The sequence below is a fragment of the Mus caroli genome, chromosome 19, assembly GCF_900094665.2.
Source record: "Mus caroli chromosome 19, CAROLI_EIJ_v1.1, whole genome shotgun sequence".
Taxonomy (NCBI): domain Eukaryota; kingdom Metazoa; phylum Chordata; class Mammalia; order Rodentia; family Muridae; genus Mus; species Mus caroli.
Genome location: NC_034588.1, coordinates 38,608,593 through 38,624,574, shown reverse-complemented (window position 1 = coordinate 38,624,574; position 15,982 = coordinate 38,608,593). Strand labels below are relative to the sequence as shown.

The window sequence follows — 15,982 nt, the reverse complement described above, 5'->3', positions numbered from 1 at the left end:
ACCTTTGGAAGAGCAATCGGGTGCTCTTACCTGCTGAGCCATCTCACCAGCCCAGGCCCAGAGTCTTAATCAGCTTTGATCAGTCTGGTTCATTGCTATACCATCAGGGTCTAGAATAGACTTTTTTGTACCAAATTAACATATTAATATGTGACAACCATGGCACCTGCACACAAATGTGTACATACCCTAACTCCTTGATGACGCCTGATACTCTGTCTCCAGACTAGCTGCCCAGAGCGTCACAAGCATCGTGCCCCTCTTCTTAGATGGCAACACTTCCTTTCTACCTGAAAACAGCTTCCCTGACCAGTTCCAGCCATTCCAGGTAATAATCTAATATCTCTGATGTTTGAGCCTAGAGTCTATATCTTTTAGACTTCATTTTTCGGACTATTCTGTGGTGGTCATATGGACTTACATGCCTTCTGCTGGTGGGCAGGTTCAAAGGGGCTCTTCCTTCCTTCCTAGGATGGCTCCTCTGGGCAGAGGCGGCTGGTTGCACTACTTACAGCTTTTGTCTGCTCCCTGCCACGAAATGTAAGTGAGCACGGCTAAGACTCTTGAACTAAGATGACCTCTGGGCTTAGTTCACAGGCTAAGCTGTCTTTTGCTTCCCCACTTAAAAAAGTTCTTTTCCATACTGAACTCTGATGTTGCTTTCTATTGAGTATTTCTTAGAGTTCAAGTGTCTTCTGGGTCCATTACATGGCCAGGTTTTCTGTAGGTGGAAATCCCTCAGCTGAACCGACTCATGCGGGAGCTTTTGAAGCAGAGCTGTGGCCACAGCTGTCCCTTCTCCTCCACTGCCGCCACCAAGTGCTTTGCAGGGCTCCTCAACAAGCAGCCTCCAGGTACAGGGCTGGGTTGGGCTGGGCTGGGCTGGGTCACGAGCCTCCTCTGGCCACCTAGTGATGAAATCTACAAATTTAGTCCTTGTTCTCCTTAAAGGAGCTCATAATGACTAATCTTCACCTACTGTTCTCAGACAGTCTTATCAGAGACTAGAGTTTAGCAGAGCATTTCAGGGTCCAAGAAGAGAGGAGTGGGAGGAGACTCCAGTAACTCCTGCCATCTCGTTCCATCATGCTGCTATCAAGAATGTGGGAAGTAGGGGCTAAAGAGATGGCTCAGGGGTTAGGTGTATGTACTGTGCTCATAGAGCAATTCCCAGTAGCCACGTCTGAACACTCGCAACTGCTTGTAAGTCTAGTTCCAGAATATGATGGCACCCTCTGGATTCCAGGAGCGCCTGCACTCAGTATACATAGCTGCACAGACACTTGCATACACATACTTAAAGATCATAGAAATGTTTTTAAAAGATGCTTATCTTTTGTATATGAAAACTTACCTGTTATGTCCACCACATGGGTGCCTGGTGTCCTTGGGAGCCAAAGGAGGGCATTGGATCCCTGGGAACTGGAGTTGTATATGGTTGTGACCTGCCATATGGGTTCTAGAGCCAAACCGCAGTCTTCTGCAAGAGCATCTAGTACTCTCAAGTGCTGAGCTCTCTCTCCAGCCTCCACAGAGTGAGTCTTTACTGGAGTAGACAGCTCTCAGGGGCCAGCACCCTGTGTTGAGTACTGCACTCTGCCAGTCCGTCCTGCTGGCATTCTGCCATTTTGGTTGTCTTTTTCTAATAGTTTCGTATGTCCTCAGCACCGGGTCCTTTACATCCTTTGTCCTTAAAGAACAACCTACAGACTACTATGTCCTCCTTCCTCTTTCTAGGGCAGCAGTTGGAGGAGTTCCTCCAGCTCGCTGTGGGCACAGTGGAGGCGGGCCTGGCCTCTGAATCCTCCCGTGATCAGGCTTTCACACTGCTGCTCTGGGTAAGGAGGTAGCATAGATGTTGGCTAGACTCAGATAAGTGTGTCAGATTTTTAAAAAAAATTCCTCTTTGCCCCTGTAGTAGTTACTTTCCTATTGTTGGGTTAAAATACCATGACTAAAATAGCTTAAAAAGAAAGCATCTAATTGGGTTTAAACTTGTCTCAGGGAGTCAGTCAGTGATGGCAGAGCAAAGGCATGACAGCAGAAACAGCTTGATCTAAAATCAGGAGGCAGAGAGACTGGGAATGACTTAAATCTTTTGAAACCTCAAAACCTACCCCCAGTGACATTCTTCCTTCCAGCAAGGCCAGACCTCCTAAGTCCTCAAATGCCAGATTTACTAGAGACAGACATCTCATCCAAGCCACCAAAGCCCCGAGCCACATGTAGCAGGAGTGACTATAAGTGCCTCTGGCTTCTGGAGTTTGATTGCTCTTTTCTGTGATTGCAGGTAACCAAGGCTCTAGTCCTCAGATACCATCCTCTCAGTGCCTGCCTGACCACCCGGGTAAGTTTCTAACACATAACTTAAATCTAAAAAAGAACTTGCCTTGGATCCTATTTACCTCTTACTATTTAAAGATTTAAACTTTGTTGGGTGTGGTGCCTTGTGTTCCAGCACTCAGGCAGAGATAAGCAGATCTCTGAGTTTGACGCCAGCCTGGTTTACCTCAAGAGTTCCAGGACTGCCAGAGCTACATAGAGAAGCCCTGTCTTGATTGATTGATACATACATACATACATACATGCATACATACAGAAAATGTTTATGTTTTGCACATGTGGCCATTGTTTATAGGATGTGCCATATGCATCCCTGCTGCCCGAGAAGGGCAGAGGACATTGTCAGATCCCCTGGAACTGGAGTTATGGGTGGTTGTAAGCTACCATGTGGGAAACTTACACAAGTTCTCTGGATGAACAGCAAGTGCACTCAACCACTGATCCACCTCTTCAGGCCCTGGTCTCTTATTCTTACAAGGGTTTCATCCTCTTTGGTGTTTGAGATTTTTCTTTCTAGCACACTTAAAAGGCTGGTTTGTTTGTTTGGTTTTTCACTAGCTCATGGGCCTCCTCAGTGATCCAGAACTTGGCTGTGCAGCAGCTGATGGCTTCTCTCTGCTCATGTCTGACTGCACTGATGTGTTGACTCGTGCCGGCCATGCTGATGTTCGGATCATGTTCCGCCAGCGGTTCTTCACAGACAATGTGCCTGCTTTGGTCCAAGGTTTCCATGCCGCTCCCCAAGGTGAAAGCTGATCTCCAAATATATGGACCTCTACTCTTGGCCATAAGCCCCTACAGTAATTTAGGACCCAAATGCTATATTGTGGTCTATGCCTACAGAGCTGTACTAAATCCCACTTTTCCCTGATGAGTACATCTGAGCTATTATGAGCTCAAGAGTGTTCATAATCAAACATTATTAAACTCGTGTGTGTGTGTGAGAGAGAGAGAGAGACAGAGACAGAGACATGTTTGTGTGGGAGCCAAAAGTCAGCATCCAATACTTTTTTTAACAGAGCCACCGAGAGAGAGAGACAGAGACAGACAGAGAGAGAGAGAGACAGAGAGACAGAGACAATGTTTGTGTGGGAGCCAAAAGTCAGCATCCAATACTTTAACAGAGCCACCGTGTGGTTGCTGGGAGTTGAACTCAGGACTTCTGGAAGAGCAGTCAATGCTCTTAACAACTGAACCATCTCTCCAGCCCTATTACATTTTTTATGTATTAATTGCTTGCCACAATATGTCTGTGGAAGTCTCTCCTTCCACCATGTAGCTTCCAATGATTGAATGCTAATCAGGCTTAACAGCAGGTGCCTATACCCACTGACCTGCTGATCCAGTTTGATGGCCTGATAACATGTTCTTCCATTGTTCTCCGTGTTGTATGTGTGTGTGGTGTGTGTGTACATGCACAAAGATATGTACACCTGGAGGTCAAAGAACAGCTAACCAAGTTAGTTGTACCAAATGGGTTCCAGGAATTGAGCTAGGTCATAAATGCTTTACCTAAGGAGTTATCTTGCCAGTGCTTCTACTTCATTTTTTTGAGACAGGATTTCCCAGTGAACCTCAAACGTGCTGCTTTGGCAAGATCAGCTAGCCAGCAAGCCAGGTGCCCTGTCTCCACTCAGGTGCACTACAGCACTTATAGTACCTATGGGTCAATGGGACTAAAACTTAGGTCCTCATGTTTCTCAGAAAGTACTTTCCCACCTGACCTATCGTTCCTAGCCTCAACCCTTCTCTTAGGCAGATCTCACACTGTCTAGCTCAGACTGGCTTTGAATCCCCTTGCCTCAGCCTCCTGAATGCTGAATAGGCTTCAGTCACCACATCTTATTATATAAGCTGATATACCTACTCATGTGAGTTAGAGATTGAATTCTCAAACTGAATGTCTAACCCCAGTTTGTCTCCCACACATTTTTTTTTTTTATTTCTATCCCCAGATGTGAAGCCAAACTATCTGAAGGGTCTGTCTCACGTACTCAACAGGCTACCCAAGCCTGTGCTTTTACCAGAGCTGCCCACAGTAAGTCCTGCAGGCACCCTCAGCAAGGGAGGGGGCTGTTCCCATGGCTACAGCTGGTAGAGGGAGATCCAAGACCATAACGTGCATCCTATTTTCCATTGTTCCTTAGCTTCTTTCCTTGCTGCTGGAAGCACTATCCTGCCCTGACTCTGTGGTCCAGCTTTCCACTCTGAGCTGTCTCCAACCCCTACTACTGGAAGCACCCCAAATCATGAGTCTTCATGTTGACACTCTGGTTACAAAATTCCTAAACCTCAGCTCCAGTCATTCAATGGTGCGTTGAGCCCAGCACACCCTTCAGTACCTTTCTCCTTTTGTCTCCCCTGACCTCATTTGTGTTTCAGGCTGTCCGGATTGCTGCTCTGCAGTGTATGCACGCTCTCACTCGCCTCCCCACTTCTGTGGTAAGTCTCTGAAGAGTCAGAAGTGCCTGTTTGAGACAGGGTAATCACTGTTCTCCATGCTGGCCTGACTCATGTACACTGCCATACCTGGTTGAATACTTTTTTGCTTTCAAGTGAGATTAGCCACCAACTGAGTGTGGTAAGACAGGAATTGCATACATGGTACACATAGATAAGCATAGATATGCTACCACCCCCTCCCCTGAGCACAGAATGGATCTAGTAAATTCTGACCACCTCGTAACATTGGTCATCCAACATTCAAACACCAAATAAGAACAATGGGACTGGAAAGATGGCCCACTGCTTGGGAGCACTGGCTGTTCTTCAGCAAGACCCAGGTTTGATTCCTAGCACCCACATACCTAGCAGTATACACTCAACTGTAATGTCCTTCCTAGGGAATCCAGTGCCCTTATCTGGCCTCATGACACCAGGCATACACGGGTGCATTTCACTTCCATCAGAATGTGAGCTGCATGGTGTGGGAAGCATCATTTCCTGTTGCTCAGAAGCAAGAGTAAGATGATGTCTCTGACTTCACAGCTACTGCCATACAAATCTCAGGTGATCCGAGCCTTAGCCAAGCCTCTGGACGACAAGAAGAGACTTGTGCGCAAGGAAGCAGTGTCAGCGAGGGGAGAATGGTAAGCTGTTGGCTGAAGGGAATGGCAAGACCAAGGAGAACCTCAGAATAGTGTGTAACATTCTTCATGTCTACAGGTTCCTACTTGGGAGCCCGGGAAGCTGAGCCCTTGGTCATGGCCTAAACCCTCCTGACAATCTAACCTGCAAGTACTAACTGTTGAGCCATCCCACAAGGCAAGACTACTGGCCTGCCTTCCCATGGATGCAGTACAAATGCTGGGCCTCTCCTGCATGGCTGTGCAAAACTCTTAAAGAGCCATGACTTCTAATGGATTGTTGAAGAGACCGAGACTTGTATTTGAGGAAAAGACCTTGGATGTTGGGGCTCTCCCGTGTCCTGTCAGGAATAGGAAGCTGTGCTGCTGAAGGGTCAGTGCAGCTGAGTGTGACCTAGAGAACTAGGGATGGTCTTACTTGAGTTCACCTGCCAGAGAATAAAGCCTTCTTTGTAATGGGCAGACTCACGTGTATTGCCTTATTGTACAGATGCTAGAGAAGCACACACCGAGGCAGAGAGAAGCTACATACCTTTTTACAAATCAAATGCCTTTATTTTCGCTCCCTCTGTAGCACGTGAGAAATGGCAGTGACCTTGGCAATAGGCTTACTGTCTTTGTCCGGTTGAGAAGCCAGAATTTGAACATACCTGATGGATCTTTTCCCAAAGTGAAAGAGATGGTGTTAGCCCAGTGTTGTGACCTAGAGCTCGGCTGCAGCGAAGACTTATTTGCCTGAGTAAAGGGACGTCAGTCCTTGAGTTTCTGCACGCTGCATCTTGTTTTTAGGTGGCAGAAGATTGTTCTTGATGGTCCCTGTGTAGTACTCTAAGGCAAGCCTGATGGCTCTTCATGGTCATGGATTCCAGGAAAAGCTGCCCTTGGTAGCTCTTCAGAGATGATAAACATCAAACAGTATTCAAGTTGTGGCTTACACGGCCATCACAGAGGCTGAGTGAGCAGTCACCCAGGGAGGAGGGTCCCAGCTCATCCCATTCCCATGGGGCAGGTGACTAGAAGGTAACAGCACCCGGGTCAGCCAATGCCTGTGAGGAATGATGGGGGAAAATCTCTTTAGTTCTCAATTCTTGGTTGTCCTTCCCATTTGCCCTGTAGCAAGCATACATCAAACAAAAAGACAGAGTTCTCATCTCTATCTGATTCTGTCAGAACTGTATTCTCTGGGGCTCTGAAGGCATCTTAAGCACTTTTTTTAATTTAAGAAAAGTTTTAATTTATGTTTCAGCACAAAAAGCCTAGAAAGTGGGGAGACAGAGCTTAAGAATTCTCAATTTAAGTCACTTATTTTTGTTTCACGATAGGGTTGGTCTTGAAGTGCTGGGATTCCAGGCGTGGGCTGCCATTACCAGCCACAATCTTTTAAGAGATTGCAAGCACAGTAGAGGTGGGAATGTGGTGACGATGGGGCAAAGAGGAAGGAAGGACTGACACAGATTCATCTGACTGCTACCCTCAGTAACCGTCAGGGTGGACATAGGGTGAGGAGGGGCAAAGCCATCAAACTCCTGATCCTCTGCCTGTGCCTTCCAAGCGATGGGATTACAGACGTACATAATCATGCCTAGCCTAGTAATCTGCAGTGCCTAGCCACAAGCTCTTCTCTAGTTGTCTTGAACCATACCTTTTAAACCAGTTTTAGGGCTGGAGAGATGGCTCAGCAGTTGAGTACTGGTTGCTCCTACAGAGGACCCAGTTTTGATTCCTAGTGCCCATATGGCAAGTTGTAACCATCTCCAGTCCCAATGGATCCATCCAGTGCCCTCTCCCGACCTCAGGTACCGGACATGCACATGATATGCATACATGTACACAGAAAAAATACTTTTATTTTCTTTATGGTAGTGCACACCTGTAATCCCAGCACTTGGGAGGCAGAGGCAGGTGGATTTCTGAGTTCGAGGCCAGCCTGGTCTACAAAGTGAGTTCCAGGACAGCCAGGGCTATACAGAGAAACCCTGTCTCAAAAAACCAAAAAAAAAAAAAAAAGTTTTAGCTTCAGGCCCCAATGGGTCAAATAAAATGGTAGTTATTCCAAATGTATAACACAAAGCTGGTCCCACGCGGCTCTTCTGAGGATGAAACCTAACTGCAGGCTCCAGTGGCACTAACCAGCCTCTGCTCTTGTGGACAGACCACCTTCCCTGTTGCTTCAGCTCAATTACAGTCTCTCTCCTGGGTGTGGACCACCTCCCCATCACGGTTCTGTTGCACGGCACTGCTCTGTCTGTGCTTACCTTCCTGTGTCCACACCCAGGAACACCTTCCAGTTGTCCAAGCAGCCATAGTTGTAAGGATTCCTAAATACCTAGAGACAAGAAAAATACATTGCTACTCTTCAACTTAATCTCCTTCTCATCTTGGAGATGATGGGGTTCCTGTAAGCAAAGTCTAGCTTTTAAGACACCTGTTGGCTGGTTGTGGTGATACATGCCTTTGACCCCAGCACTGGGCATTCCAGGCCAGCCAGAGCTACATAATGGGACCCAGCTTTAAAATAAAACAAAAAGCTAGAAACTTGTCTAAGTCAGCCCCGATGGTGGTCTGTTTATTAGACATACAATCAGTTCCCCACTTGCTCACCCAGTCCCTTCCCCACTCACCCTGCCCTTGGCCTGTAACCGGCGCCTCTCCTTCTTGTTGATATGCCTTTCGATGCTAGTCTCACCCCGACTGATGAGAACAGCATGCCACATGGTTAGGGCACCCAGGGCCAGGGCCACAGAACTAAGAGGCAAAATTGATAGAACTTAGCTGGAAGACAGGAGTCAAACTTGTGGTTATGACTGGCTCATAGCCTCTCTGCTTCATTTTCCTGATCTCATATAGGGCCTAGGTGAGCACGTATTCTACGTTTTAAAGTAGAGATTTGTTAAAGTAGGCTAGAGAAAAGTGGTAATGGAAAGGAAGATGGGGAAATAAGTCTACCACTGAGAAAAATGTAGACTTTCTTAAAATGTCCATGCTCAGAAGATAGTGAAGGCTCATACAAGCATAAGGGGTTGTACTTGGTTGTCAGAAATTCATATTCCAACTCTGCAACTCCTAGCTGTGCATTGCAGAAGAAATCCATTTATTCCTCTAAGTTTCTGATTTCCCTTCTCAGTAAATAGAGCCATGTTCTTTTTGGATAGGGATCAATAAAACAGGAGCTTTACCTTGTCCCATAACAAGCATGATTGTACCACTGGTACTTAATAGTCACATTCCATTGTTCTCTGCCCCAAAAATATATAAGAAAAGCACTCTTTGCCAGCCTCAGACCAGGACAATGGCATCTAAAAAGGTTTTTCTTAATGCTGCCCTCCCTTAAAATTACCAAATGGAGCCAGGCAATGATGGCATATGCCCTTACTCCCCGCACTCAAGAGGCAGAAGCAGTCAGATCTCTAGGAATTCAAGTCCAGCCTGGTGTACAGAGCTAGTTCCAGGACAGCCAAGGCTATATCAAGAACCCAGGAGGAGGAGGGGACGATGGGGGACTATTAAAACTGAGTTAAATACCTGCACAGGAACCAGAGGTAGACAAGACTCTTGTGAGTTATCCTTTCTCGAAAGGAGAAGGTAGGTGGTGGAGTCTGGTGGTACGTCTACAAAAAGAAAACAGCGAAGCCTGGCCCCCGTGCTGTGCCAGTCCCAGAAACTGTCACCAGAACCCCAAGCACCTACGGGCAGGAATTAATATAAAACCAGGCAGATAAAAATGGGGATTAAAGCCACAGAGGAAATGAGACCAGCAGGCAAATGGGGGACCAAGCCCAGTGGCACCATCACATGGACAGACAGTGGGTAGACAGCCAAGCACAGAAGGAACTACTCTGAATGTCGCTTGCCAGCAGTAATGGGACACCACGGGAGACCACTCCAACCTGTAGCCACATCCTTCACTATGTGGCTACGCCCACAAGAGGTGATCTATACCTGGCTTGGACTAATGGGGAGGGGAGCAAGACTCTGAAAAGGCAACAGAAGTGCAATATAAAAGTCCAAGAAGTGCACAGGATAAGGGGTTTCCTAAAATGAACAGGGTGATCCCAAAGCTGCCAGACCAGCCTGGTATCTGTCCCCTGGGACCCCATTACACAGACTAACATAGACCCCTTGCTGCTCAGGCCACCATGAAGGCAGAGTCCAAGCTCAACCCAAAGAAATGATGATTGGCATAGATTACTCAAGACTTCCAGCTTGCCCTCAGGCTACTTAATCTACCCGTGAAAGCTTCCTTAGAAACCTCTGACCCCTACATTCCTAAAAGAGCAGACCCAGTTGATTTCGTAACTCTTAACCCTCAGGCCTGAGCAGCAGGAGGCAGTGGAGTGGAGACTGCCCACCTGGTTGGCAATCGCCTGTAGTTTGTTCTTGTCAAGCTGTTTCATTTTCTAAGGGGATGAAAACAGTGCGGGTTATACTCTCAGGCCTCTAAGACAAGGGGCTACCCAGTAACTCCTTGGGAAAAGGTTTGTGCTATGTTTGACTTAAGTCTTTTCCTAGCCATGAGCTCACCTCAATGGCAGCATAAGCCTCCCGGAAAAGGTCCCAACTTCCATAGCTACAGTAGACACAGCCCAGAGTCATGAAAAAGCAGAAAGAGAAGAAGTAGCGATGGTTATAGTGGCCCACACAGTTGTTTAGCCAGGCTGGTGGAGGAATAATTAAGGACAAGATCAAATATAATTTGGGGTTGTCCAAGCCCCCTACAGCTCATCCTTAGATCAAGACATCACCCAAAGGCATCAGCATAAAGGCAAGGAAATAGGAGACAGTTTCCCAAGGTTAAGGTAAAAATTGTCTAAGCTTTTCAGGGCTTCTAGATGCCACCAGGAAATCTTAACCACCTGCAAATATTCAACCTAACTCAGGTTAGCCATCTGCATAGAAAGCCAAAATGGGACCCACAGTTCTGGCTGGCATCTTCAGCCACAGATGCCCAAACACCTTTTGATTCACCACAAAAGACATGCCAGAAAATTCCTTTCTCTTACAAAATCCATTCTAGAAAACCTGTAAACATTCTGCTTCTCCCAAAAAATGGTAAGCCCCCCCGCTCCCCAATGCCAACTTCTCATGAGCCAGTACTCTCTGGACTGATTGATGCTAGTGAGAAAGTGTGGAGCTCATGACTATGAACCCTGTGCAGTGCGCTGAGGGTAAAACAGAAGGCCTTGGCTGAAGAGAACAAAAGGATACGGCAGTGATGATCCATCTTCAGCACACACCTGTGAGGGAGGGACACAGGCTCTGTTACGGTGGCCAAGGATCTTGAGATGTCAGTGACAATCCTTTCCTACTAGGACCAGCATCCTGCTGAGGTGGAAAGGGCACAGACTTTGAAGACAGCCAGGCCTTCCTTCAAACACAGTTCTGTCGTTTATTGGCTACTGACAAGGAAACATCTCCGTGCCTCAGTCTGTACAAGTGACAGTAGTGCCTCACTCATAGACCATGGTGAAGACTAGGTGTCAGCAGATGGGATGCACAGTGCTACATCTTAACAGATACTTTGATACACAATTAACTAACTCCAGGGCCGGTTTGCCCTCAAATGAGGTTCAGAGCAAAGCTGAGACCCACCTATTACAGATGCTGCAGTGGTGTGTTCGGGCTGGCTTGGGATAAATGCACTTCTTACAGATGGAGACAGTAGCAATGTCATTCCTGCCCTGTGCACATTGAGAAGAACATTTTGACCACAGTAGTAGGAGAAGATTTCTGCCTCCAAAGATCCCAAGTCATTCTCCCTCCCATATATGGGACTGGCTAGCACAGCATGCAGCTCTGCTCCGCCCCAGGCCCTGTGGGGCCCCACCTGGGGTGGGTATCCAGGAGGAGTGGTGATGGCCTGGTAGTAATGGAAGACGATGAGGATCAGATTCCAGTGACTATAGAAGAAATGCCAGCAGAGCCGTGGTACCGAGTAGGTTCGGAGGATGAGGGGCAGGACACACAGATAAGCAATGGCCACGATGGACCCGGTCAGCACGATCACCAGCACCACAAACACCTGCCGACACCAGTGAGGTCAAGAAAAGGCCGTGAGGGAGCAATACCCAGGAAGACTCAGGAACTTCCAGAGCTTCATAAGATGCCTCCAAAGCTCAGCGTAAGCCTATCAGAAATGTACCCTCTCCCCATAAAACATCCCTTCCTGGCTCTTAGAGCCCCAGCACTTACCACTCCGAACCAGCGGATCACATTGTCCACCAGCCAGTAGACAGGCTCAAAGGCAGCATCAACGGCAGTGTCACTGCCCCCAAAGGAATTGTAGAGCAGGGAGCGCAGGCAAACCTTGCCATAACGCCAGCGCTGTACCAGGCCCCGGAGCAGAGGTGGGCATCGACGCCGGTAGCCCAGGAGCAGAAGGAGGCGCAGGCAGAGGCGGGCTGGGCCCAACAGCAGACTTCGCTGGCCCCGCATGGCTCCTAGGAGAGTATACTAATATAAGGATCCAGCCTGAGTCATACCTCACTCGACTCCAACAGTGAGAAGACCCCAAATCATCAAGTTAGAGGACTTTTCAATTAGGCCAGTCATCAACTATGAAAACAGAAAAGGTCACTTTTCTATAGGATTTCCAGTGTCGTCATTCCAACCATACTACAGGATGTAGGGAATGATGGTCATATTTACATTATACTACATGATTATGCAGGGAATCCCAGGTAATTTACACCTGAAGGGCCACAGTAAAGAGAAACAGCTTCAAGTCGAAGGACACATGTGGAGGCCAGACATGGGTATCAAGTATCTCTTCCCCAGTCGCTCTCCATGTATTTCTTTACAACTGCATGTAAGTGGACCATGTTAAAAGTATCTTTTATCGGCCTGAATTAGTTGTTGTCTCCCCTCCATCTGCTAACCTAGGCCCAGTCCTGGAAGCTCCTAGCCTCCATACAATCTAATCTCAGCCTAGAAGGTTTTCAGCCTGAGACTTATCGCTGATTCTGGTTCATCTCAGCTGTTCTGCCTCAAAACACTCTCAGCTTCTCCTAAATTACTATGTGTGGCTTCATACTAACTTTGGCAGTATGTTCTAATCTTCTGGCTCCTTCTCATTCTCTGGCTCGTTCTCTCTCTGCAACCTGTCTCTGTAAAACTGTCTCAATAAAACTGCCTCTTTCCTCTCTCTGCACTGCTCTCTTACATATCTTTCCTTTCCTCTCTCTTCTCATGAGAGTTAGGCATATCCTAACCTGTCAAAATCTTTCTCTGATTCATCACTTTGTCTGCCACTCAGTTAGATATCACTTTCTGTGGCCTCCCTTCCCCCAGCCTGGAACCTGCTTGCTCAAGGGTGGAGCTAACGGCTCATTCGTCCTGCCACGCCCACTGCTGGAACCTGCCTTTGCTGCCTGGAGGCACACACGTGTTCGTCCTGCTACTGGACCCTGAGTTACTTGGTGGGATATTGGGTTCCCTCCCCCTTCCTTTATAACTGAGTGTCTGGAAATAGTAAAATTGAGCTTTGATCAGAACTTGTTGTCTTGGCTCCATTGTTTCTTCCGCCCCGTCTAGATTCCTCTCTTTTCAGCGAACTGCCATTCTCAGTTGAACCGTTCGTGTTGTGGCCTGGGCCGCAACAACTTTCAAAAATGGGTGCTTCCTTCTACAAACTAACTTTACCTTCATTGTTTGGGATTAAAGGTGTGAACTAAGCATGTGTCTGTATTCCAGTCAGAGAGATTAAAAGTGTGTGCTAAGGCTGAGCCACACCACAACTAGACAGTTTTTCAGTAAATAAATAACATAATCTTGGGATTCACAGTGTGATCAAACTTGCTGCAACAGACCCATGCCTGTACCTAGTGCCGAGGCCAGAGGATCCCTTGAAGCTTTCAGATGGCTGTGAGCTATAAGAACAGTCAACCATCACTTGCATGACATAAGATACTTTGTCTCCAGTTTCACTCCCAGTCTTCTCCTTGGGATATAGCAACCAAGTTAACTTCAGGTATGAGACAGTAGTGGGAGGGACCTGCCCTCTTGGGAGCTTTTCCAGGTCTTCTCTGTTTAAGTAGCATTTCTGTGGTTGATAGTCTTGGCCCCAAGATTCCCAGGCACTGAGCTGGCTCTCAGCACTGCCTCTACAACACAGGAGAAGCTCACTGCCCAGGCAGTGAACACAACTGTGGACACAGAGACACCAACAGACTTTCCATGATAGTCTCATTAGCTTCGTAAAAATAATCTGTTTTAGCGATGGATGGATAAGGAATACTGCTTTGCCTTCAGCAACCTCACTGACTTATTTAACAGGCAGCTCATGACCCAGCAGAAACTGGATGCAGCTACTCTACTGCGGAGATGGGTTTCAGTTCAGTAACTGGAGTAATGTACTCTCCTTGCACCCTGGCTCAACCCCACTTTAAAAGGTTTTGCAAAAATCATTAATGATCTCCTTCCACAATCTTGGAAACCCCAAGGTGAGATGAAAAGATTTAAAAAAAAAAAAAAAAGGCCTGCAAGAAAACTGAAGCGTAATGGGGAAAAGACCAATAGCCACTGCACAGGGTAAGATACCGGCCTTTCCCATCACTTCCTATGAAGCTGAAAGAATTAAAAGGAACCTTTGAAAAGAAAGATTGAGGCACACGCCTTTAATATCAGCATTCGGAGGCAGAGGCCAGCCTGGTCTACAGAGTGAGTTTCCAGGACAATCAGTTCTATCTAAAATATAGTGTGATATCCCACCTAAGAAATAAATAAAGATCCTCAAAACTGGGCATGTGTGTACATCTGGGGACAAGAGGATTAGATCAAAATCATCCTTGGCTTCACAGCCAGTCTGAGACCAGCATGAGATACACGAAACTGTATCTTTATAAAGAATCCGACTGTCAATCACCTTCTCCATCCTTGAGTTCTGTGTGAAATGCCTACTTTAAGGCTCAATTGACCAATTCTCATCTATGTATACCCTATTTAGGGTTCAAATCTTTCCATAAGTAGTCCTGTAACCTCCTTCTCTAACCCTTAAATTCTTATACATACAAATGTATGCATATAGATACATACATAAACACACATATGCCCAAGGTTTAAATCAAATGCTTATAAACATCTTAATACCTGGCTTGTAGAAGTATTCAATAAATACTTGTTGAATGAATGACCTGGAGATATGCAGGAACAGGAAAGGCTGGCAGCTGTACAGGAGCCAGCAAAGACACTCTCACCAATGTGATAACACCCAAGTATTTGCCGCGCTCATCCTTTCTGCTTAACAAGGAAATAAAACCAGTATTAGAATCGTAGCTCTAGAGATCAATAACCTAGAGGACAAATCAAACCGGAAATCAAACCCGTAAAATGGAAAGCTTGTGGTGCCTATCAACTCTGAGTGAACAGAGTGAGACCAGGACCCTCTCCCCTCAGCCTAATGGGATATCAGGATAATGACGAGGCTAGAAAAAGACATATTAAATGGGCCACAAGTGAAAAAGTTTTCCCTCAGGAGACAGAGAAAAAGCAAAGTCGTATTTACATCTAAATGTGGCGGGAAGGCACGAATGACCTGAATGAGCGGAGGAGGAATAAAGCCAGCATAATTTCTCCACACTCCAAGTACTGCCACCTCTCAGTAGAACCCGCAGGCCACAGTGGCCATCTGCCACCAGATTAGAGATTAGCAGGCAACAGCACTAAATCACCATCTGTATCTCAAAGAAGCCTGACTGACAGGGAGGGAAAGGGGAGAGAGGAATAAATTCCAGAGCCAACAGATGAAACTGAGATCAAAGTCATGGCAAATTTCATCCGGACAAAGCTGCTGCTCCCAGAACCTTTGCCACCTCAAGCTGATGTCAGACATCAATAAAGCACAATATTCTATTAATGAAGGCTTCTTTCCCGGCTAACATGCTAAAAAGGGAAAAAGCAAAAGGAATGCTATGCTAACGTCAAGCTGCTCATTCATAGTTAAGGAGCTCACACTCTATAGAGTATATCTGCCTGCAAGAGAAGAAACTGTCTGTCGTTCTACAAAACTAGAAAAAGGTTGTGTCTCCAGGTGCAGCAGGGTCCATCTATGATGGGCTCAGGTCCAAAAAAAAAAAAAAAAAATCGGCTTAAGCTTGGGCTGTCTCGAACCATCTTCGACACTTTGTTGTACAAAGCAAACCTGGATCTGAGTCTTCAAACTCATGAAATGCGCGAGTTGGGGCTGAGAATGCGTTCGGACCTAGGAGGACGCATCCACGCAGGGCAGGTCGTAGAGAGATCAGGAACTTAACTTAAAAGGCCTGGACACCGGGGACTCGGATGGGAAGCAAGAACCGCGCCTTTACTCTTACCTGCCTCCTGCTAGCTTCTCAATCAGCCAGATTAGGCCCAGTCTCCCTGTCCGCCACCCACTGCCTCCCCTTCCAGCTCAGGACCCAGGCCGGGCCGAGCTAAGGCTGACCCACCATGGCCCTCAGCCCACAGCGCTGGCCATCGGACTGGGACCCGCCGCCCGCCCATCACCACCCCGCTGCGCAGGCGCGAGGCCCGGAGCTGGCAAAGGCACGCCCAGAGATCTGTCCCGGGGCAGCCTGGGA

The 15,982-nt window shown here is 47.1% G+C and overlaps 2 protein-coding genes across 9 annotated transcripts in view; one reads left to right on the top strand and one right to left on the bottom strand.

Annotated features, from left to right (window-relative positions):
* Window positions 1-5,891, top strand: part of Mms19 (MMS19 homolog, cytosolic iron-sulfur assembly component) — a 36,623-nt gene extending 30,732 nt beyond the window's left edge. For all 3 annotated transcript variants that reach the window (XM_021151443.2, XM_021151442.2, XM_029472419.1), the window contains 11 exons: window positions 226-328; window positions 472-540; window positions 728-854; window positions 1,738-1,838; window positions 2,291-2,347; window positions 2,902-3,088; window positions 4,299-4,381; window positions 4,491-4,655; window positions 4,726-4,785; window positions 5,332-5,432; window positions 5,509-5,891. In XM_021151443.2, the coding sequence (XP_021007102.1) occupies window positions 226-328; window positions 472-540; window positions 728-854; window positions 1,738-1,838; window positions 2,291-2,347; window positions 2,902-3,088; window positions 4,299-4,381; window positions 4,491-4,655; window positions 4,726-4,785; window positions 5,332-5,432; window positions 5,509-5,536 (1,081 nt within the window). In that variant the 3' untranslated portion in view covers window positions 5,537-5,891. The remainder of the gene's footprint in view (window positions 1-225; window positions 329-471; window positions 541-727; window positions 855-1,737; window positions 1,839-2,290; window positions 2,348-2,901; window positions 3,089-4,298; window positions 4,382-4,490; window positions 4,656-4,725; window positions 4,786-5,331; window positions 5,433-5,508) is intronic.
* Window positions 5,892-5,958: 67 nt separating this feature from the next.
* Window positions 5,959-15,957, bottom strand: Zdhhc16 (zinc finger DHHC-type containing 16). 6 transcript variants are annotated; one of them, XM_021151386.2, is made up of 12 exons: window positions 15,737-15,957; window positions 14,514-14,660; window positions 11,619-11,866; window positions 11,254-11,448; window positions 11,019-11,107; window positions 10,635-10,663; window positions 9,951-10,084; window positions 9,779-9,826; window positions 8,952-9,037; window positions 8,051-8,174; window positions 7,685-7,755; window positions 5,959-6,475 (listed from the first exon to the last, which is right to left on the bottom strand). In XM_021151386.2, the coding sequence occupies exons 3-12, from the start codon at window positions 11,859-11,861 to the stop codon at window positions 6,361-6,363; spliced, it is 1,134 nt and encodes a 377-aa protein (XP_021007045.1). In that variant the 5' UTR covers window positions 11,862-11,866; window positions 14,514-14,660; window positions 15,737-15,957; the 3' UTR covers window positions 5,959-6,360. The 6 variants fall into 6 exon arrangements, with proteins under 6 accessions (XP_021007045.1, XP_021007046.1, XP_029328283.1 ...); XM_021151387.1 differs by having other exon boundaries at window positions 14,514-14,663; window positions 15,737-15,901; XM_029472423.1 differs by lacking the exon at window positions 9,779-9,826 and having other exon boundaries at window positions 10,635-10,751.
* Between the last annotated feature and the right edge of the window lie 25 nt (window positions 15,958-15,982).